Below are 22269 nucleotides of genomic sequence, written 5' to 3'. Positions count from 1 at the left end.
GGGGAGGACAATGGAGACAGGAGCTGCCAGAAACCTGTCACAACATCCCCGGCGCTGCCACGCGTGAAATACAGCTCCACACGCTCAAATATTCACACTTTGGGGTTTTATTGCTGTCTGATGATGCAAACACACCCCCTGCTCACCCACTTTAACCCAGGAGCAGAACATACCTGCTGCTCCAGCACAACCAGCAGCCCCAGGAGCGTTCCCAGACTGGTTTGGCTTTGCCAAAGGTCCTTTTCTAACCTCAGGCAGGTGGAGCTACTCACCACATCATCAGCACAACTGGCCCCCAGCTTTGTGAGCTGCAGCTCCCCTAATGAGTGGGTTTTCCTGCTGCTCAGAACCAGGTGTGCTGCTCGGGCTGAACATCTGGGGGAAAATCTAGGAATTAGGAAGGGGGTTTGGTGGTGAGCAGCACCATGATCTTGGGCACCTTGTTTGACCCCAGATCCTCCCTCCCTGCTCCCCACCACCCCTATGGGCAACCCCAGCCAGTGTTTCACCACGCTCAGAACCAAATATTCCTGTACCTCACCTGCTCCCCTTTAGGTCCAAAACAGTGTCAAAATCCACCCAGAGGCTGGTGGGAGTCCCTGATGCCAGCGACAGAAAGGCATAGAGGGTTTTCCATCCCCTTTTTGCAGCTGAGGTTTTGGACACTGATTTTTTGCTTCAAGGGGGTGTTGAAAGCCCTTGAGGCCACAGCAAAGGTGTCTTGCAGGGGGTTGTGTTGTGCTTTCTGCGAGAATCCTTGAGGTAAATTGCTGGGGGATGGACAGGAATATGGAATATTCCTCAGTCACTGGAAACCACTTGTGTGACCAGTGTCACCCGTGGGAAATCACTCTCTTTCCATCTGCACAGGCTGGGTGACAAGAGCCAGGGATGCCCCAAGCGATGGCAGCGGGACACAGACCCTTGGAAATGTCTCAGGGGGAGCATCTCCGGTACCCAAAGACCCAACACATCCTCCCGATGCACCAGCCCCATGACACTCAGAAAGATGCACAAAGACCCCTCTCGGTCTCCGATCACCCATCCTGAGACCCCCCCTCCATCCCCACTTTCTCGACCACTTTGCCCATCCCTCCACCGGTGGAATCCTCCTGCAAAACACAACGGCTCTCACCGAGATAAAAGCGAAGCTGTGAATAATTCATGGTTCAATCTTTTTTACCACCGTCTGTCGTAAATATTTAAATAGTACCAAGATGTCTGGAGCTGAACTTCGGGAGGATGAAGCTGAGCGGAGCCTCTGGTTTGGGGGCAGCCCCGTGGAGGGAAACGAGATGGGGACAGCGCTTGGGGATGTGGCAGGTGCCATGGGGACAGAATGGGATGTTGCTTTGGCTGTGTGTATCTTGGTTGGTTTCATTCCATAGAATTAAACGAGTTCAGGACACCAAAAAAATTTGCAGTTGAATATTTGAGAGTGTTGGTCTTAAGCATCTCGCTCAGTTTTAACCTTTTAAAAGCCTTTTCCCCACCAACTTAATATTTGAAGCAAAACACAGCTTGCTTTCCCAATGGGGTGCTTTGAAAATTTCAAATCTTTTTCCTCATCTACATTCCCAAGCCAAGATATTAATCAAAACGATGTGTTTCCCACAACAACAACAACAACAACAACAACAACAATAACAGGCATTCAGTCAATGAGTCATCATTTTTTCTGTGGAAAAATAAAAGACATTTCCCCAGCTCCCTGCTCAGGAACAGCTCAGGAATGGCTCAAGAACGGCTCGGGAATGGCTCAAGAACGGCCCAGAAAAGGCTCAGGAATGGCTCAAGAATGGCTCAGGAATGGCTCATGAATGGCTCAGGAATGGCTCTAACCTCTGCACCAGCCCCTGTGGCCAGATGTGGTAGATCATGGCCAGATGTGGGGTTTGCTGGGTGCAGGTGCGGGTTCAGGTGAGCTGGGCAGGGTTTGCTCCTCCTCTGGGGCTGATGGCAAGGTCACCGAGGCGGCTTCAGACAAACAGAGAAAGAGAGCGGTGGGAAACCAAAAAGAAAATGCCAAGATTAAACCAAGCCCTGGCTGATCAATTTTCCGCAGAAGGCCACTGGAAAGCTGGCGGGTTCGCTCTGTACTAAGTGGTTTATAGATTTTCTCTAAATAGGAGCTGCAGCTGCCCATGCACCAGAGCGAGGAGGGCACAAACCTGCCCGGGGGACAGGGGACAGGGCCGGGGGCTGCTGGTTTGGCCCCTTCCTCCCTTCTCCCCAGCGAGCACAGGAGAAGGGTTAACGAGGGGAGACACCCCAGTAAACGCTCTTTCATACTCCGCATATAACCACCTTGTGCACAACCACAGACAGTGATGGTGTTTTGAAAGCACCCACAGGACACCAAGCCCCTCTTTTCTTTTTTTGGGGGGATTTGTGCTCAAAGGATGGAGAAAAGAGGCAGAGCATCCTTCCCTGAGATGCACGGGGCTGGGCCGGCTTGTGGGCACAAAACTGCCTTAATGTACCCCATCCTGGCCACGTCCCAGCAGTGAGGACCCCAGAGTGGGTGCAACCCCCCCAGTAACAACCTCCTCTTCATCCCACTCCAGGGATCTGTGTATATCACATGGGGACCCCATGGGCAGGTGGGTATCCAGGACAAAACCAGCCCTGTGTCTAAGCAAAGCGGGAAGGAAAGGTGAAGGAGAGATTTTTCCGATGTTTAAGCACTCCCACCTCATCCCAAGGGAATTCCACCCTGGTACCATCTAGAAGAGTTTGGAGAAGTTTCCATTTAAGCCACCAAACGGTCGGGGGTGAGAGGCCTGGAGTCGGAGGGAAGTGACTAATCAATCCACTCATCATTTATTTATAAAAGCGGCAGATGCGAGCGTGAGCTGAACCGCTGAAGACAGCAGCTACAGCCAGTGCAGGAGGATTTGGGGGGAAAAATAGGCAACTGAGGCAATAGCTTTCAGAGGAAGGTCTTATCTAGAGGGTCCGATCAATAGGGAGAAGAACCATACCAGACTTCTTGTCTCTCCCTGGGCCACTGAAAATCTCCCCATCTCTCCCAATACTTTTATCAAATAAGCAGGAAGCCACTAAAAAGCAGTGGCTTTGCTCCAGGGTGGAACCATCACCAGGACATGCTGAGACGGACGTTCTTCACTCCCGGGACACTTGGCTTCGGCCCCATCTCTCTGCAGACGCATCATCAGATGCCTTGGAGTTTCTTTTGCTCCTTCATTGGGGATGGAAATGTTCTTGTAGACAGAACGGGTGGAGAGGACACACTTGGCTTGGGAACATGTAGCCATGAGGCAGTTCCCATGGGCACAGCCCTCACCCGGTATTAGGAGAGCAAGGAGCACAGGATACCCGTGGAAAGAATGTCTTGTAGCTCCTATTCCATGGACACACATGCAAAATATTCACCTCTAGACAGACTCCTTCTCTGAGACATCCAAACACACCTGGACCCACCTGTGTGATCTGCTCTGTGACCCTGCGTGAGCAGGTGGGCTGGGGGATCTACAGAGGTCCTGCAACCCCAACCAGGCTGGGAGCCACATGAGGACCTTAGTGTCCCCAGAACCCTTTCCCCATGCTGTCGCCGAGGCTGGTGGCACCCGCAACGTGGTGCTGGCTGCCCATTCAACCCATCTTCACTTGGCAAGATCTCGCCTTGGGAAACCAGCTGGTGTGGGCATCGCGCCACCGCAGCAGACGGTGGGAGCGCGGGCAGCCCGGCCAGCATGGCCCCGGCTCAACAAAGGCACACGGCCCAGAAAAGAGCAACCGGAGGGGTCTCCTCTCATCTCCGTGGGCATCAGAGGCACCACCTGCGAGGGCTGGGGGCAGGTCCTTATGGCTTCACGGTGAAAATATGGATCCAGGAGTGGAGCAGGTGGTGGGAAGAAGCTACGGACATGCGGATCCCACATCCTGGCACTGTCTGCTCCCCCTGGGCACATATTGGAGCCATCCCATCCCACGCAGCTCCTCACAAAGGTTTTACGAAGGGTCTTTCAGGTGTCAGTGCCCTGGAAATCCGAGTGGCACCAACAGTGGGTACCTACAGTCCATCCAAGCTTGTGTCCCTTCACCACAAATGCAGAAAAATGGGCTCTTTTGAGGCATGCCTCTTCTGGCCCCAAGGCAAATGGCTAAATTAAGCTGGATGAATCATTCAGAGGAGTTTCTCTCTGCTGACCAGGCTCAAAATGCTGAGACCGAATGGAGAGGTTCCTCCTGGGGACGCCTCCGTAGGCATGAGACATCCCTCAGGGGACCAGCCCGATGGGGAGCTCAGCTCCAGGGCTCTTTGCTCCCAAAGGACACAGTCATGGTGACAAATCCTCCACTCCTGGCCACAGGGTCAGGCCCTGGGGTCGATGCAGAGCAAGAGGGTCATCTCTGCCCGAAGGGAGGTGGGGATCGATAGGACACTCATCTTCCTGCGCATCAGCAGCCTCTCGGAATATATTTAATACGCTAAAACACATTCCCCCCATTTTCTATTTATGGCAAATGAATGTTGAATCCTTGAGCCGCGATGTTGCAGCTTTGTGCTGTGCCGGCGGTTCTGCTGATGCTGGTGGGGAGGAAGGGGACAAGCTCACAGAGCCGCAGAGCTCAGCAGAGCCGGGTCGAGATGTCCCCAAGCCCCTGCCAGAGGGAAGCCACCTGAGCAAACCCTGTCCCTCTGGCAGAGCATCCCAATGCCATCCCATTTACCCTGCACAGCACCACAGCATTTCCAAAGTGCCTTTTGCTTCTCTTTCCGGGCTGTTTTCATCCAGTGACAACTCCTCCCATGGTCAAAGTGTCACCAGTGCGCTTGGGAACTGCTTGAGCTGAACCCATGGGCTGTCTTCCCTTGCAGCATCATAGAATCAGAGAATTGGTTTGGTTGGAAAAGCCCCTCAAGATCATCGAATCCACCTGTTCCCCAACCCCTGTCCCTGCCCCATGTCCTGAGAACCCCATGTCCGTCTGTCCAGCCCTCCAGGGATGGTGACTCCAACGCTGCCCTGGGCAGCCTGTTCCAATGCCCCACAGCCCTTTCCAGGGAGAAATTTTCCCCAATATCCAATCTAAACCTCCTCCCCTCCTTATCCAGCCTGTTCCCCAGCTCCGTTCCCTTATCTGAACTCGCTCCAGCACCTCAAAGGCTTTCTTGTTGTGAGGGGCCCAAAACTGACCGCAGGATTTGCAGTATAGCTCAACGCTGTGAGGACAGAGCTGCTGCGGCTCAGGGATGGTCCCGGGCGCCTGTAGCCCGAGCCGGCACCGCAGGGCGATGAGGAGGGTGGATGATGTTACCTGTCTGGCCCCCAGCCAGGGCAGGGAGGGAGGTCAGGGGGAATTTGTACCGCAGAGCCGTCCCAGAGAGCCCTCGCGATGTCCTTTGCCTCTGTCCTTGCACAGCCCATGCAGAGCAAAACTCCGCGGGGTGTTGGACTGAAGCCACAGAGGTGTCCCCGCTCCCAGGGACCTCCCAGCACTTCCCATCGTGGGGAGGGTGACGCTTGCATAAAGGTGCAAACAGGCAAAAATGCTGCGATTTTTCACATCAACCTACTGCTTTCATTGCAGGTGGAATGGAAAGGTTGCGGGGTCATAAGGGAGGAGGTTGTGTGTGGAACGGGGAGCCCGCCCGTCTCTGCGCTGCTTTGTCAGGACCACAGCCCGGGCTGTGCAGCGCAGGGAGGTTTCTAGAAGCTGAATAATAAATCAGATGCCATTAGGGCGGCTGGGAGCGGAGCCCTTGCCCCGCAACCGCTAAAACTGCACTAAGAGCTTCCGTGGGAGCCCATCGCCTGCGTCCTCCACCCAAACCACCGCGGACGGCCCAGACAGCTCAGTCTCTTCTCTCCTAAAGCACTTTAGAGCTACTAATGAAAAGCACTGAGTAAGAGTCATGGAACGTCATCATCAGAATAATAATAGTTACTATCAGAGCCTGCTTCTTGCCAGCCTTATTGGATGCCACAACTTTTTCTTCTTTTTCTTTTTTTGTTGTGTTTGTCTTCATGCAGTTGTGCCCTGCTATACCAAATGCTCTGCTCTTTGGGGTTTTTTTCCTCCTTAAGGGTTTTAGGGTATTACAGTAACCCAAAACCTTTAAAAACATTTGCAAGCAAAGTGCTTTGGGCTGCCTGGCTGGGAGATGTTATAAAAGTGCAGAGCGTTCTTATTTGACGGGCGCCCTTCAGGGTTAAATTCTCCTTCTGCCTTTTAAAGAGTGGAAATAACCAGCATGTGAATGTTCAAGAGTGTGGATCAGACTAGTCTGGAAATGGAAGACGTTGCAGCCATCTGGACCCCCTGTGCAGCTGCTGGAGGGCGGCCAACAGCCGAGGGGAGCTCCATCCCTGCATCCCTGCATCGTTCCATCCCTGCATCCCTCCGTCCCTGCATCTCTCCATCGTTCCATCCCTGCATCCCTCCATCCCTGCGTCCCTGCATCCCTCCATCGTTCCATTCCTGCATCCCTCCATCCCTGCATCCCTGCATCCCTCCATCCCTGCATCCCTCCATCCCTTGAGGTGCCAGTCTCTCCATCGAGCCCCAGGTGACCCCAGCAGACCGGACTGTTGGTTTTAGACAGCTGAACCTGTAAAACCAGCTTCCAGCTCCACTCCTTTCCCCTGGGCCTGCCCAGCCTTCCCATGGGGATAAAACACAAGGTTTGGAGCAAAGAATCGTAGACAGACGTTTTAGCAGGGTCTGTTACGATAGGGCAAGGGGTGATGGTTTAAACTAAAGGAGGGAGATTCAGGCTGGACATGAGGAAGGAATTGTTGCCCCTGAGGGTGGTGAGAGCTTGGCCCAGATTGCCCAGAGACCAGCAAACAGCTTCGTTTGCTCAGACACAATTCACCCAAACCGTTCCCTACAGCATCCCCAGGGATCAGTGGGACCTCACCATGGCCAGGTCATCTCCAAGATCCTCCCCAGGGATGATGTGGGAGTTTAGTTGGTCCATCCAACTGATCCTTTGGTAAACTCAGTCAATACGGGGCTGTATCCCCTGTTGCCATCTCCTACAACTCAGAAATGTATTATCCCCAAAACCAAAGCTGGCAAACTGCAAGATAAAAAAACATGCTATTTCTGCAGCTGCCTCCCAGCTTTTGCAGCCACTTTCTACTTATTAAGGCTCAGCTCTCAAGAACTGTGTTCCTTCGGCAGAGATTTGCCTTTAATTAGCCAAGGAGAAAAGGACGGTGGAAGACAACCCCACGCTGCAGCGGGAAAGGCTGCGCTCTCCAGCGCTGCGCCCTCGGCGGTTTTCGCAAGGCGGGGAGCAGGTGCCTGGCAGAACACATTTGTTCTGCTTCCCTTGCTCGCCCCCCCGGCCCCCTCGCCGGGTAAAATCCGCGTCCTTGGGGCCCAATCCTGCCCGGTGCCCGTGGAGTGGAGGCTGCGGGGGGACGTGGGGCAGCTGGTGGGTTGTCTCCAGCTGATGTCCATGCCCAGAGCACAATGACCTTGGCATCTCCTGCTCCCCAAACCCCAGTGCTGCTCTTGCCAAGAGCTCATTTTAGGCTGCGCTAAAGCAGCAGCAAAACAAACTCCCAGGGTTCTCACCAGCCCTGGGGTTTCTCTGTAAACCCTGAGGCTGCGGAGCTCGATCCCCTTGGGTTCCTACAAACTCAGCGAACCATCCTTCAAACCAATAATCTCCTGAGGGCTCATCTGTGGAGCATCATGGTGCTTGGGTTGGATCAACACCCCCATCTCCTGAGCAAGCTTTGCCCCAGTGACAGCGAGGACAGCGACAAACCTTCTGCTGAGCCTGCCAGAAATCTCCCAGGCACCCCAGATTCAGCTTCTCCCATTATTTTTAAGGATAAAAAAGCTCTTTTTATGCATTTCTCTGGCACAGGGTAACTTGACATCCAAGCAGGACCTCAGCTGGGCGCTTGTCTTCCCCCTGAAATATTGGAGCAAGAGACGTAAATATTGGGGTAGCTCTAAATATATGGGTATAGCAGGCTTTAATCCCTGCATCACACATGTCTGCCCTAATGCTTCAAAGATCCAGGACCCCAGCAGACTCAATTCTGCATCTGTAAACCCATAGATTTATGTTTAATATGCCCAGATATTGCTCTCATTTGCCTGAAGCTCCCCTTCTCCCGCCCCGTACATCACGCCGGGGTGCGGGTGAGAGCGCTGCTCCCAGGAATAGGTTTTTCAACACCCAGCACAAATGCAAAGGAGGGAGAAGAAGGAGGAAGGAGAAAGTGGGAAGGAGAAAGAGGGACCTGGCCTGGTTTCCAGAGCTGCGGGATGAATGTGCAGCTCAGCAAGAGCTCTGCAAGCACCAAACCTTCGCCTGGAGGTTACCTAAAGATAGGCTGCGGGGGCCCCGCTTCACACACCCACCCTCGCCAATGTTTTCTGCACTGAGGTGCTGGGTTAAGGCTTCCCTGAATCCAGAGCAGTGATGGTTCCACTCTGCATCACCGGGAGGGCAACAGATCCCGAGCACACGGCCGTTTTCCCTCCCTTGCTCTCAGCATCTTAATGGTCCCTTCGCAGCTCCGGTCCAGGAGGTGCTGTCGGCATCCAAGCGCTCACTTTGCCAAATGGAAGCAGACTCGCCTTTTAGCCAGGAGGGCTAAAAATTCCCGCTTGTCCCCAGGGCGCAGGTGATGGGCTGTAATGGGGTTTGAGCATCCTGAGCTTTCCAGGACATGGAACAGAGGTAGTGCTTTCTTGGCACTTCAATATTTTCCTTCCTCGATGTAAATGGGGAGGATTTTGAGGGCTTGAGCCCATCAGCAGAGAGAGGAGCTTTTGCGAAGGCATGCGGCGCAGTCTTCCTCGCGATGAAGAGCATCGGCTGTGCCACCTTGGAGCTCTCTTTAACTGACGAGCTCCAGAGCGGATCTGTGAGGGTTTTCATGGGGTTTTGCCTGGCAGAGAAGCAACACTCAGCAAACAAAGTGGAGGAAAGTAGGTCACTTAGCAGAGGCGAAAGCAGCCGGGCTGTGCTCAGCGGGCTCGGCCGCTCGCCGCAGTCGGGATCACGGGCTGGGAGCCGCTGATTGCGGGGTGAAACGGCTGCCCAGGCACACGGGGGTCTCCCCGTCGGCCAGTGTAATCCTCCCATCCCTCTCCTTGTCTCTTCGAATGGTGTAAAAGCACAAGCAGGAGGATGCAGAGCCCCTGACGGCATCTCCCGCATCCTCCGAGCGCGGCCGGGATGGTGCGGCACGCTGATAAACCGGCAATTTAAAATAATTACTGTATCTGCCTTGCAGCCTCCTCCTGCTGTCTCTTCGCAGAGCCTGTGCAGAGCTGTCTGTTCTGCAAATTCCTTGTACCGCTTGGCGTTTAGATATTGATGAGCCCACAAGCCAACAGGACACAGCTAAGGGAAGGTTTGCATCTGCTGAAGCTTCTCCTGGGCTTGGAAATGGAACTGAGGAATGCAAACCAGCCCAGTTTGGGGATTGCTTCCACTCGGCGTTATAGAAAACACTGTGACATTTCACTCATAAATACTGATGTTGCCTTTTGTGCACCCAAATGGTTTTCCACGCCTAAAGGTTCAGAATTGGCTGCTCTTCAATACCTCTCCCAACAACGTCCATCGCGGGCTCAGCCGCCCATTTCAGCCCACCAGGTCCATCACCCGTTACCCGTTGATATCCCAGCTGGTGCAATGATGGGAACGTGGGCTCGACCCTGGCCCCAGCCCCCTCCCCTCCACCCGCAATGCTACCGGGGCTGGTTTGGAGCAGACCCCACCACCAGCACGCCCATCCTCACCCGTGCCCATCACCGGGACCCCCACCTTCTACCAGGGGGTTTCCCCTCCAACAGCCCCTGCAGACCGGCTGAGAGTGCAGAATAAACTGATTTTTCCACCATTTCTTTCTTTTCTCACAGAAAGTTTAAATAGGCAGAAAAAACCCAACACCCAGCCTACGGAAAACACTGTTGCTTGTCTTCCCCGCCCTCCACAGAACTGATATCGAAATAACTCCTCAATAATATACATATTTATTTTCTCTTCATTAGTGCCGATATTTACAAAAATGGTGGTACTCTGTGAAGAATAAATTATATATACTCATGATAAACCAGACAGCAAATGCTCATTTGGAATATGTATGTACACAGATCTGTATATACCTATATACAACGGTCAGCCTTATTGACTCGGGCGCCTCGCAGCCCGTCGAACCACCCGACCCCCCCGGACACCCTCGCACGGTCAATAAGAGCAGTAACGTCTATACACACTGTGCAATTCAGATACAGCTGGTGTCTAAAGTTTTGTCTAGCAAACGCATGGTTAAATGACTTGAAATTCCCACGAGTTCTCCTGGAACAGTTTCTCGGCCTCTCTCTATTCCCGGGCCCATTTCTCCCGTAACCATGGAAACAAAAGGTTCAGCTCCAGCATCCTTGGGATGAGTCCTTCTTGGATTTCCTCTTTCTATCGATTTGCTCAAATTAGGCACCGCACACGGGGCTGATCCAATACCCACTTGTTTTTTTCCCCTTGTGCTTCAATATATGACATTGGAGGACAAGAGCACGGTCTCGAGCAATGAGGGAGCAAGTGCAGACGGATATTTACAGTCTTATAGGTAGCAGAAAAAATAACAATTAAAAAAAAAAAATCAAAACTAACAAAAAATCCCAATCAAACCCCAAAAGACCAGCACCCGTTTCTGAGAAGGGGGGGTGGAATTCGGGCACCCAAATGCAGTAACATCACAGGGAAACCACGGCCACGGGGGCCCCACGGGGTTGGGGAAGGGCAGAGCTTTGGCTGGTGTATGGGGGGCACCTTGTGCCCCCTTGGGGCTCCTGGTGGGGGGCAGCAGCGGGTCCCCAATGGGAGGGACCGAGGGATGTGCTGGACACAGAGGAGGTTGAATGCTGCCAGGGGTATGAGGAGGGAGCCACAGCCTTTTTTTTTGGGTGCAAACCAGAATGGTTTGGGGCTGACTCCTCCTCTCCTCAGCCCCTTCACCCCCAGCTCCCACTGACAGAAGAAAGCCCTGAGACCCCCCATGGATGTAGAGCCCAAGGTAAACCCACCCCAGCTCCAAAATCACAGAATCACAGAGTGTCAGGGGTTGGGAGGGACCTCAAAATCTCATCCAGTGCAATCCCCCCATGGAGCAGGAACACCCAGATGAGGTTCTTGCCAGCACCCTGGGACCCAACACCAGCACAGTCTGAGGGACTTAAAACCCATCCATTCAAAGAAATAACCCAGCCAGCGCAGCACAGCATTTGCATCGCAAACAGATCCCTTCGACTTAGAATCACAGCTGGTTTGGGGTGAAGGGACCTTCCCAGCTCCCCCAGAGCCCCCCCTGCCATGAGCAGGGACATCTTCACCAGCTCAGGTTGCTCAGAGCCCCGTCCAGCCTGGCCTGGGATGTCTCCAGGGATGGTTCATCCACCACCTCTCTGGGTGACCCGGGTCAGTGTTCAGCCACCTTCTGCTTGGTTTTCCCTCCAAAGTTACAGAAATTATAATGACGGCCCCAATCTGGGGATTCGGGGTCCAGAGCAGAGATGCTGCAAAGCTGCTGGTTTGCAGAGGGATGCACGGGGAACGTGACCCCACCCCTCAGGGTCCCCCCACTTCCAAGGCCAGATCCTGATCTCCTCCTTCATTTGGGCCCATCCCCAAGTGTATTGCAAGCTCTGGAAAAGCTACAAGAAGACTTTGGCAGCAATTTCAAGGGCTGACCAGGAATTATCTGATAACAAAGCAAGGCCCTTCCTGAAATACCTCCTCCTCCTCTGTCTTTTTCTCTCCTTCTGTGTATTTATGCACAAATATGCCCATATTTATACACCCACGTGCTGCACTCTCATAACACCAACCTAGAGATTCTTTTCTTTGTATAGCTCAGTGTTCAAATCTGTAGGACTTCTGCACCAAACATCACTGCAGAGATGAGCCTTCCCAATCAAACACATTGCCCCATACAGATACATTTTCCTAGCAGCCCCAATCGCTTGGTGGTGTCCAACCTCACCCCACGGCCCTTTGCAGGGATTTTGGAAGATACTGAAGGGCTGACGGGGTGTTTGCAGGTTTGGGCGTGCGGTTGGGTGTTAGAAGACAACCCACACTGTAATCACCATTCTCCATCTCCCCACAGCCACGGCACAAAGGATGAAACCAAAATAGGGGTGTCGTCTTCTCTGGGTGCCAACCCAGGGGCACCTCCAGACCTCCATCCCAGCCCAGGAGACACAAACACCTCCACGGGAGGAGGAAAGGAGCCACATCACCTATATGAGGTGGTCCGACAGAATCTAACATAGACAGTGGGACTTTCCCCCTCCCTGGTCCCTGATTTAGCATCTGAGCCACTTTGCAGCTCATTTTTGCACCTTTTCAGAGTCAAGGGGAGTTTTGGGTGCTCAGCATCTCCACAGAAATAGGCCCAGAGTCTCTCAAACCAAATTCCTCAAGAAAGAAAAAAAAACACAAGCAGAAGAAAATCACAGTCTCCTCCTGAAAAACTGGTTCAAGATCATATCAGTGAGTCAGAAGCAAAGCTAGAAATAGCACTAGAGCTCCGACCTGCAGGCACAAATCCCATTAAAAGCTAGAGGGGAACCAGCTCTCTGCGTGGGGGAGAAACCTGGACCCTTGTGCTTGGTGCAGCCCGACGGGTCGTGTCCAGCGCAGCCCCTGCGGATCTTTGACTTTACCCCAAACCAAATGCCCGAGCGCTTACCCGGGTGCGTTCCCCATCTCCCAACCATGGTGCCAAGTGCAGCGTGGAGCGAAGCCCCACCAGGGTTTGTTTAGACCAGGAACATCAGAGCAAGAGGCGCAAGGTCCGTCCTAAGGAAGGGACCGGCCGTGCTGGTTCCTGCCATGGGGGCAGGTGCCAGCACGCATTGGTGACAACAGGAGGAACATGGCCTCTTGCTCTTCAGCCCTGTTTGTCCTCACAATGTGACTCTGGGGCTTCCCAAGGAAGCCGGGACCCCCAGTTTGGTGCAGGGGTTTGGATGTGCCTGATCCTGCTTGTGCACCTTCTCTCCCCTGCTGTCTGACCTCAGAAAGCCCACGGGGACACTGTGCCCAAAACAATACATCCCCCCAAAAATGCAATCATCCTCCTCACCAAGCCATGGCAGCACTCGTGCTCCCAAGATGCACCCAGCGCTTTGGCACAGGCTCTCCAGAAATCACCCAAAGCCATTAAACAAACCCGGGCACTTTGCAAAGGCTGGTTGAGCCACCGCACCCTCCCTGAGCCCCGTGGCAGCCTGGGCTCGGCCCCCGCGCTTTCCCGCACGCAGGGATGGGATCACAGGGTGCCAGGAGCACCCATGGGTGGGTGGGCAGCATCCCCACGCAAACTCACATCCCCACGGACCCACCAAGAGCCGGATTGATGGAAGCTGGAAAACCGCCCTGGGAATCCTGCCCGTGCTGGGCACTGCACCAGCCCCATCCCAGCCGACGGGATGAGCTTCAGAAGCAGAGATTTATTGCTTTTGGTTGTGTTGCTTCTTTTTATGTGTCTTTTACAATGTTAACGGGCTTCGGGGCTCCCGTTTCAGAGCTGCAGAGAGGGAGTAAGGGGCTCATAATATAACAAGATGTAATTAAAGACAGGCCAAGGGTCCCATGCTGCATGATGCTGAGCACCTTTGAGACCCAACACATCGATGCTGCAGGTCCTCTACGCCAAGCAGAAGCCAGGACTCTCATGCACTAATTATGGACACTTGGTATTAATTATAGCCAGGCCTGAATCAATCAATCAATCCAGTAAAAACAAGGAGTGATTCCACCTGGCTGAGTGCAGCCACATCAGCACGAGAGATGGATCCGGCCCGAAAGCAGCATTTTGAACCATTGCTGTAGAATACGCTAGCACCGTTTGTTTTATTGTTATTAGAATGGTTTTCCTCTCTGGTGAGCTCAGGAAGGGCCTGATGGACCTCGCACACATGCTCTGCAATGGGGTTCCCGCCTCACACCCACACTTCACTATACGGCACCGACCGTGCCCCAGCTCAGCCCAAATTCACCCCAACTCAAGGGGCTGCTGAACCCCATCCTGCACCACAACCTCAGCACGGGTTTCCATCCCCGTCCCCTGCGCTGGCAGAGGAGCGGGACACCCGTCCCCAGGGAGGGGTGGCAATGGGGGAAACACAAGGAAACCCACGCGGGGGTGGGGGAAGCAGGTGAGACCCCCCTGGACCGACGGCTCCTGCTTATCCGCAAACAACTCTCGGGATGGGCAAGCAGCAGGGACAGCCTCAGGGTCACTGCACCTCGGCTCAGCCCTCCAAAAATCCCTGGAAAAAGGCAAAGCAAAGGCTCAGAGGCACCAGTTCAGACCCAGCCCAGCCCCCTCTCCACCAGAAAGGAATGACCCGCCAGCTCTCAGGCTCTATGTGGTTGAAAAGGAGCTTTCCAGCCCCGAACGCGCCCTGCCCTGGTGGTGCCACGGGTGCCACAGGGCAGGTCGTCCTGCTCCAGCCTGTGTCCCACCATCCTGACACCCCGGAGCGTTCACATCTGCTGAGGTTTCGGCCCTGTAGTCGTTCTCTAAATATCTATATACACACACACACGATAATTGTATGGGAAACGGCTGAAAACTGCTGACCAGACACGTCAGGAGAGCCCATACCTGCTATTCCACCTGCTCCTCCCGCCCTCTCTGATCCACCGTGGTTCCTGCTCCTGACACCCAGATTAATGACTAATTACTCGGCCCATAATGAGTGCAGGTGTTTAACTTTCAGCTCACCTTCCCTCACTCGTGTCAGTCAGCTCTTGCGTCTGGATGCTCCGACACTCAGGCTCTGCCTTGTTATCTATCAAACCAGTGTCAGCACACGCCTTCCCCATCCAGGTTTTAAACACAACGGAGAGTTTTTTAAGTTGCCTGAATCTCCTTCGAGCCACCGGAGAATCTATAAACACTATAAACATGAATACTGTATAGTCTACTAAGAAAATATATATTTGTGTGTGTATTAAATATTCAGATTCATGCAACGAATATCCATGCAGCTGTACTGTATTACTGGTTACATTTCACTGCAGTATAAATATATTATAGGCCACAGCATAGTTGCTCCAGTTTGATATATAGATGTAAAAAAAGATGCTTTTCCCAACTCATTTTCAATGTGTCAGTGGAGGTGTCTTTGGTGATCCTGGAAATACTGGTGATGGAGGTGTCATCTAAATAAATAAATGACATCTAAGTGCTTGATTTATTTACTCGTCCCTCCCGATGCCTAGCATAGAAAATTTAAGACTTAACAAATAATGTGCCGTCACGCTAACGATCCCTCCCCTGGGCCTCACACTGGCACACTGCAGTGGCTGAAACTATTGCAGCATGCAGCACTCGCCGTTATGAAACACGAGCCTGGGCGATGCGCTCGGCGCTCCCGGGGCGCAAACCTGAGCCTCCCAGCCTTTGGGACACATCTTCCCTTCCCTAAAGCTCTGCCTGACCCTGCCCGGCCGGTCCCCACGCCTGGGAGCTGCTTTGTCACCCCAGGGGACAAGGACCGGTGCCTGTGGGACCCCGGAGCTGCCCCCTCTGCATTCCCATCCCGTTGCTCGAAATGCCCAATTTCTCCGTGTCTTTGGAAACCCACAAGCCTGGGATGGGAGAAGGGGAACAAAATGGTTGTTGCTTTTTGTTGGTTGTGTTTGCTTTCTTTTTTTTTTTTTCCTTTTTCTTATTTTTTTTGCACAAACGCTTATTCAGTGTGGAAATCAAAGGTTAAAAGTCACTTACACGGCTATTGCTTCCCATGCAGAACCAAATATACACCGTAGAAAATACTGTATTAACTACAATGCAGAGCAGCACTCAATATCTGCAGTTGTTCCACTTCAGCTTTAAATACGGTATTAGATTTTAGCGACTAGACATCGGTTAGCATTTTGGTGATATTCACATAGTTTGTGTTAGCTAGCGTGCAATTGGCTGTCTTCAAGTTCTCCTCCCTAAAATCCTCATTGCTATTGTTTACGCCTTCCTGAATCTCCATATAATCAGACTTACTAATAGTAGAGGCACTTCTGCTTTTCTTTAGGTCAGGGGAAGAGGGGATCTTTGGGCAGCTGGTTACTTGCAAATATTGAGCCTGCTCCTCTCCCTCCGTCTCCCGGTGGTAGAAGTAATTGAAGTTAGACACTATGACGGGCACCGGTAAGGCAATCGTTAATACGCCAGCGATGGCACACAAGGAACCCACGATTTTCCCCCCGATGGTGGTGGGGACCATGTCTCCGTAGCCAACAGTCGTCATGGAAACCACGGCCCACCAGAAGGCATCGGGGATGCTCGGGAACTGGGACTCGCTCTCGTCGGCCTCGGCGAAGTAGACGGCGCTGGAGAAGAGGATGACGCCGATGAAGAGGAAAAATATCAAGAGGCCAAGCTCCCGCATGCTGGCCTTGAGAGTCTGGCCCAGGATCTGCAGCCCCTTGGAGTGCCGGGACAGCTTGAAGATCCTGAAGACCCGCACCAAGCGGATGACTCGGAGGATGGCCAAGGACATGGCTTGCTGGCCCTGCTGACCGTCCTCCGGCTTCTCGGCCAGCTCTGTCCCTAAGGTGATGAAATAGGGAATGATGGCTACGATGTCTATGATGTTCATGATGTTGGTAAAAAACCCAGCCTTGCTGGGGCAGGCGAAAAACCTCACCAAGAACTCGAAGGAGAACCAGATGATGCAAAGGGTCTCCACGATGAAGAAGGGGTCTGTGAAGGAGGTGGATTGCTGGTACCCCATGCTGCTGTTGGAGTAGGGGGGGTGGCTCAGCCCGCTGCCGTGCATGTCTTCGTTCTCATCCCGAAAAATGGGCAATGTTTCCAGGCAGAAACTGACGATGGAGATTAAAATCACCATGACGGAGACAATAGCTATAATCCTGGCAGGGCCCGAGCTCTCGGGGTACTCAAAGAGCAACCAGACTTGTCTCTGGAACTCGTTCTCAGGCAGCGGTCTCTCCTCTTCTTTGATGTAGCCTTCATCCTCCCGAAACATCTCCATCGCCTCTTCCCCCAGTTCATAGAAACGAATCTCTTCCGAGAAGATGTCTAAGGGCACGTTAACTGGCCTCCGCAACCTCCCACCGGACTGGTAATAGTACAAAATCGCATCGAAACTGGGTCTGTTCCGGTCAAAGAAATACTCATTCCGGAGCGGGTCGAAATATCGCATTCTCTTTTTAGGATCCCCCAGTAAGGTCTCTGGAAACTGGGCTAACGTCTTGAGCTGTGTCTCGAAACGCAGCCCCGAGATGTTAATGACCACCCTCTCGCAGCACTCGTGGTCGGTCTCGGGGTTGTACGTGTCCTGCGGGTGACCGGGAAGAGCTGCAGCTTCATCTGCAGGATCTCCGGTAGCAACTGTCATATTGGGGTTGGAAACCGAAATCCTTATGCTAAACTCTGCCCGGTGGTGGGAGCGGGTTCAGGGCAGGGCTACTATCCTGCGGAAGGACAGGTGCGGAGCTTTGGAAGAGTCTCATGAAAAGGCGAAGGGATGGTAGTTAAGGAAAAAGGAAAAAAAAAAGAGAGAAAATAAATTTAAAAAAATAAAGAAAGGAAAAAAAATAAAAAAGGAAAGAAAATCGCCCCTGCTGAGAAAGAGAGAGAGGACATAAAGTTGGGGGAGGAGAGCAGCTCCCTTCACCAGCTCGTCTATCCCCTTCCTCGGGGGGTTAATCTGGCGACTTCGGGACAGAGTTCAAGAACTCCGGTCTAAACCCATTAGAGGGAAGAGAGAAAACACCTGAGGAACCGTCACCTATTCAAACCCAGCCTGGCAAAAACCGGCACTAGCAAAGCAGAACTTTTTCTTTTTCCTAAAAATAAAAATTCAAATTAAAAATAAAAAGTCGGTGGGGGAAAGGGAAGAGAAAGGAGGGAAGAAAAATAACCCCATCCAGCCCTGAAGTGGGGAGGGGACCTCGCGGGTGCTGGGGGTAGCAAACCAGGCTCGGCTCATTTCCAGGCATGCAGCAAGGGGTTAATAATTAACCGTGCAAATCCCAGGCCATGTACCCTCCTCATTTCCAGCCGCTGGCCACAAAGCACATGCCGCGCTCCCTGCCTGCAGCTCCGCGCTGCCCCGGGCCCCCCGAATCACCGCAGTCCCCTCCTCGAGCGCCGGGGTCCCGGCTCCTGCCATTCTCTGCAAACCGCCATGGCACACAGAAAACAAAAGCACATTACCTGGAGAAGCCAAATCTTAGTGTCTCTTAGTAACACCGATTATCTGACCCCTGGGGAAAATCCTAGAGAGAAACACGGGCTTCCAAGATCCCCATAATTTCCTCTTGCTTCAAAGTTAAAAATAATGGTGAGTCATCGTAGAAAAAGGAGAAGGGACATAAAAGGGGTGAGATTCCCAGATGGTGGAAGTCGGGTCTTGTAATGGTTTGGACTGGAGAGAGAGAGAGAGACAGAGAGACAGAGAGACAGAGTCTTCTTGGTGGCGGTTGCAGATCTGCACTTCAGGGCAGATGAGCGTCTGGCTGATGCCTTTGGTCCGACGGCGAGAAGCTGCTAAGCTCAGCAAAACCCGATGTCCCCAGTGTCCTCGGGAGGTGTGGCATCGCCTGCAAAAAACACCCAGGAGGTAACAAGCTGCTGGGGGTTTAAAAGGAGCATCTGCAAAGCATCTCCTCCGGACACCCCCTTGTTTTGCTTTCCTCCCTGCGAGCCGTTCGCCCGCTGCCCGGCCGCCCCGCACTGCACCGCGGGCACCACTGCACCATCTCCCCACCGCCTCCCTCCGCTCCCGCTCAGCGCCGGGGCCGGGCTGCTCGGGGGAGCCGGTGCCAGGCGAGGGGGGGTTGGACCGACGCAGCCCCCCCGGTGGGTGATGCTCCACAAAGCCACCGTGGGCTCCCGGCCCCGCAGAGCTGGGGGTACCCACGGGGTGCTGCGGCCATCGCGTCGCCTTCTCTGGAGGCTCCGGCTTCACCCGTGAGACTGAACCCCCCGCCGGGCCCTCTCTGTGCACTCCCCACAAGGCCACTTGCCCCCGTAAATGGTTCCGAGGAGCCTTCAGCATCGCGGTCCTGAGCCACACGACCTGTATCCGCCATCCCCGTCCTCCAAAAAGCCAACCCCGCCCCCCCAGCCAACACACCCCCCGTGGGGATTCGGCTCCGGTGGGAGAATTTCGCATGGGGGTGTTGAGGTTTTGGTCGCCTTTGGGTGCCGGGTCATTAGCAATTCCTGCTCCTAAAGACGCTCATTTGGATCATCCCGCGCCAGCTCGCACTGCGGAGATGCTCAGCCCAGGGGGGTCCAACCAACCCCTCATTTTTTCCTTTATTTGTTTTTTTCCCTCCCCAAAAAGACGAAAATAAAACCCCTCTAACCTCCCTTCTTCAGCTCCAACTCGACTTGTCTACTTTGAGCCAGGATTACAGAACCGGAGAGGGGAGGCAGGTGGAAAATAACCCCGCGGCTCCAATCCCCTGGGCGCAGGTTTCAGGCGGCCCCGGGCCACGGGCGCCTGTTGGTTCCTGTGCCCATCGCCCGAGATGCAGAGATTGCAGCAGATCCCTCTTTTCTTGGAAATTTCCCCTTGCTGTGCAGCCTCCTCTCCCTTCTCCTTATGCACTAGAAAAAATAGTACAACCCTGAGCAGGCTTGCAGCATCCAACGGCTTCGCTTAACCCCTTTCTGCCGGGCTCGGAGGAGAGCCGCTGCAATTTGCCCCAGTTTTTCTCCTTCTCCTGCATTTTCTCCCCAGCGACTCGCTCAGGAGTTTCGGCGGCTTTGACCTTCCCGGCTCCACCGAGCACCGCGCTCAAACACCACAAACACCCTCTTCCTGCTGCTAAAGAACCCAAATCTGGCAGCCACAGCCCCCATTTCACCAAAAAGCAACCAATCTTGATTATTTATTTTTTTCTAAATACAGTTTTTCTCCTGCATGAAAACTCTCCTCCCCTTTCTCCCTTCCCAAGACACCCCGGGTTTGTTTAACAGCACAGAGATTGACTTATTTTGTGGCTTTTCTTGTTGTTTAACATGTTGATTTTATTTGCCGCGAGGTGCTGGCTCCTTCCTCCTCGTCCACACCGAGCGGTGACGCTCGGCGCTTACCGGAGACGGTTCTGGCATCATCTCAGTTGACATCACACATCCCGACACTCCGCAGCTCCGACTTTCTCCCCGCCGCACGCTTTGCTGGCAAACGCCCCCCTTCCCCAGCATCTTTGGGGTTAATTCATGCAAATTTGGGGGTTGGAGGAGGTGGGGGGGAGGATGGAGGAGGTGAAGATTTGCCCGAAGCCCCTCGTTTTCTCCCCGCTGCAGGCAGGAGCCATGCCGGCGCTTCCGAGGTGAGAGGACAAAGTGGTGTTTGCAGCTAAAACACAAATCCCTCCATTTGCAGACTTGCTGGATTTAAGCAGGGCAAGGGCAGGGAGAGGTGGGGGGAGAAGGATGCACAAGATGCGGGGGTGGGGGGGGAAGAGAATAAAGCACCAACTCACACTGGGCTCCGCAGTCGGGCATGCGGCGAATGCACAAGCAGCCGCTCGGCTCCGCCGCCGGCACCTCTCACCTCCGGCCCCCCCAGCTCGGACCCCGGGAATCAACCTCCAAAGGCAGCAGAGCTTTGCCATGAATATTCATAAGATTAATATGAGCATCTTTCCTCCCCCCACCCCCCCCGTCCGCCTCCCTCCTCCCAAGCAAGAGACCTAGATTTCAACCACTGGGAAATAATCATATCCCTGGATACGGGATGCGGATTTCCCGGGCGGCTCCGGTCTACAGTGTGTTCTTGAGAGCAGCCGGGCGGGGGATCTGTGGGGGCTGGAGAACCACCAGCCCCCTGCAGCTTTGGACAAGGATATGGGGCAGGATTGGGCTCGCAGCTATGGGGTGAGAATGGAAAACGCAGCGATTTTCTCTCACTTGGCATTTCCAGAGCTCCCTTCCCAAGGAGGCATCTCCTGGCCCTGAAGGATGGAGATGGCCAAGCTCCTACAGACCTGGTGTATAAACCCCATGGACCAGGGGGGAGATGCCTCCACCTGGACCGCTCTGTGTCATCCCACAGCAACAAGTCCTGCGAGGCACCCGCCACCCAGTGAACAGTGGAAAGCAACGGGAAATATTTCTATTCCCATACACAGCTGGCAAATTTGCAATGAGCTGCTGGTGCCAACAGTGATTGCCCACAGAATCCCAGAACCACGGGATGGTTGGGGTGGAAGGGACCTCTGGAGATCCCCCAGCCCTGCTCACGTGGGGTCACCAGTGCAGATCCAGACCCCTCAGCATCTTTGTGTCCCTTCCTGGACTCTCCTTGTCCACCCCAGGGACAACAAGGTGGGTTGGGAGGGCTTGGCCCGCCCTCGATACCCAAGAAACTCAGTGCTAAGTGTAATTAATTGCCCATCAGGCGGGGGATGTGGGGACATAGGAGGGCTCATGTTATTTTAGCTTCCCAAGGGGCAGCGGGTGGCACCAAGTGGGTGCATCACCGAGGCTTGCGGGGGATGTTTTCACCCACTGCTCCTCCCAGCCCCTCAAAAACCTATTTCCCAATACTGAAAAGGACTTTCTAAACCTACGGCAAAACTGGGAATCCTCAGTGCGCACATCGGGCCGGACAGGAGGCTCCTCCGCTCAGGGGTTTCATGTCATCTGCATCATTTTGGCCTTTTCTGAAGGCAGATCTGCCATAACAGGTTGAATCCAGAAAACATTCTGCCTGAGGCTCATCCTTATGCAATATGCAGAAACTGAGGCCGGGGAGAGAACAACTCGAGTGCAGCTGAATTTCTAACTTGTTATTCCTGCTGCCGCCTTGCGAAGGTTTTGAAAACAGTGGTGGTGTGGGTTTTTTTTTCATATAAACAGCTCCAGCTCCTTACACGGAGCCAAAAAACATCTCTAGCAAATCAGGGGAATTTCTCTGAACTGAGTGAGCTCTCCTGATTTACGATCCTAATTGTGGAGCTATTATTGCAGCGTGTGGCGGCACTCGCCCCCCTGCCACGCTGACATCTCCCGCGTAACCCAGCCTTGCTCCAGCTGCAGGAGCTGAGGAATTGCACCCACTTCTCTGTTTCACACGGATTTAACCACCCGATGTCTTTGCATTAATATTAAAATTAAAAAATCACTCCCTTCTGGATTATTTATTTTATCTAAATGGACTGTATAGTCACCCAAACTGGAAATCTTACCCCATCTGTGTGCGTGGCCCTGGGAATGTCATGCCAGGTGCTGAGAGGGGCCAGCGATGCCCCATGGTGGTGACACC

General features: G+C 53.5%; 1 protein-coding gene and 1 long non-coding RNA gene across 11 annotated transcripts; one reads left to right on the top strand and one right to left on the bottom strand.

Moving 5' to 3' along the window:
- Nucleotides 1-9965: 9965 nt before the first annotated feature.
- Nucleotides 9966-20608, bottom strand: KCNA2 (potassium voltage-gated channel subfamily A member 2). 10 transcript variants are annotated; one of them, XM_065038872.1, is made up of 3 exons: nucleotides 20486-20608; nucleotides 18204-18589; nucleotides 9966-17608 (listed from the first exon to the last, which is right to left on the bottom strand). In XM_065038872.1, exon 3 carries the CDS (start codon nucleotides 17380-17382, stop codon nucleotides 15883-15885), a length of 1500 nt encoding a protein of 499 aa, XP_064894944.1. In that variant the 5' UTR covers nucleotides 17383-17608; nucleotides 18204-18589; nucleotides 20486-20608; the 3' UTR covers nucleotides 9966-15882. The 10 variants fall into 10 exon arrangements, with proteins under 10 accessions (XP_064894944.1, XP_064894946.1, XP_064894940.1 ...); XM_065038874.1 differs by having other exon boundaries at nucleotides 9966-17605; XM_065038868.1 differs by adding an exon at nucleotides 19361-19604 and having other exon boundaries at nucleotides 9966-18589; nucleotides 20486-20590.
- LOC135576055 (uncharacterized) lies at nucleotides 20103-22128 on the top strand. The gene is made up of 2 exons (XR_010467647.1): nucleotides 20103-20332; nucleotides 20926-22128. It is a non-coding gene; the product is annotated as an uncharacterized LOC135576055 (long non-coding RNA).
- Nucleotides 22129-22269: the final 141 nt, after the last annotated feature.

The sequence above is a fragment of the Columba livia genome, chromosome 22, assembly GCF_036013475.1.
Source record: "Columba livia isolate bColLiv1 breed racing homer chromosome 22, bColLiv1.pat.W.v2, whole genome shotgun sequence".
Taxonomy (NCBI): Eukaryota; Metazoa; Chordata; class Aves; order Columbiformes; family Columbidae; genus Columba; species Columba livia.
Note: the sequence above shows the minus strand (reverse complement) of the source record. Positions and strands in the feature narration are given on the sequence as shown.

Excerpts from the sequence above, each read along its gene's own strand:
- KCNA2 (XM_065038872.1), bottom strand. The coding sequence starts at position 17,382 with ATGACAGTTGCTACCGGAGATCCTGCAGATGAAGCTGCAGCTCTTCCC.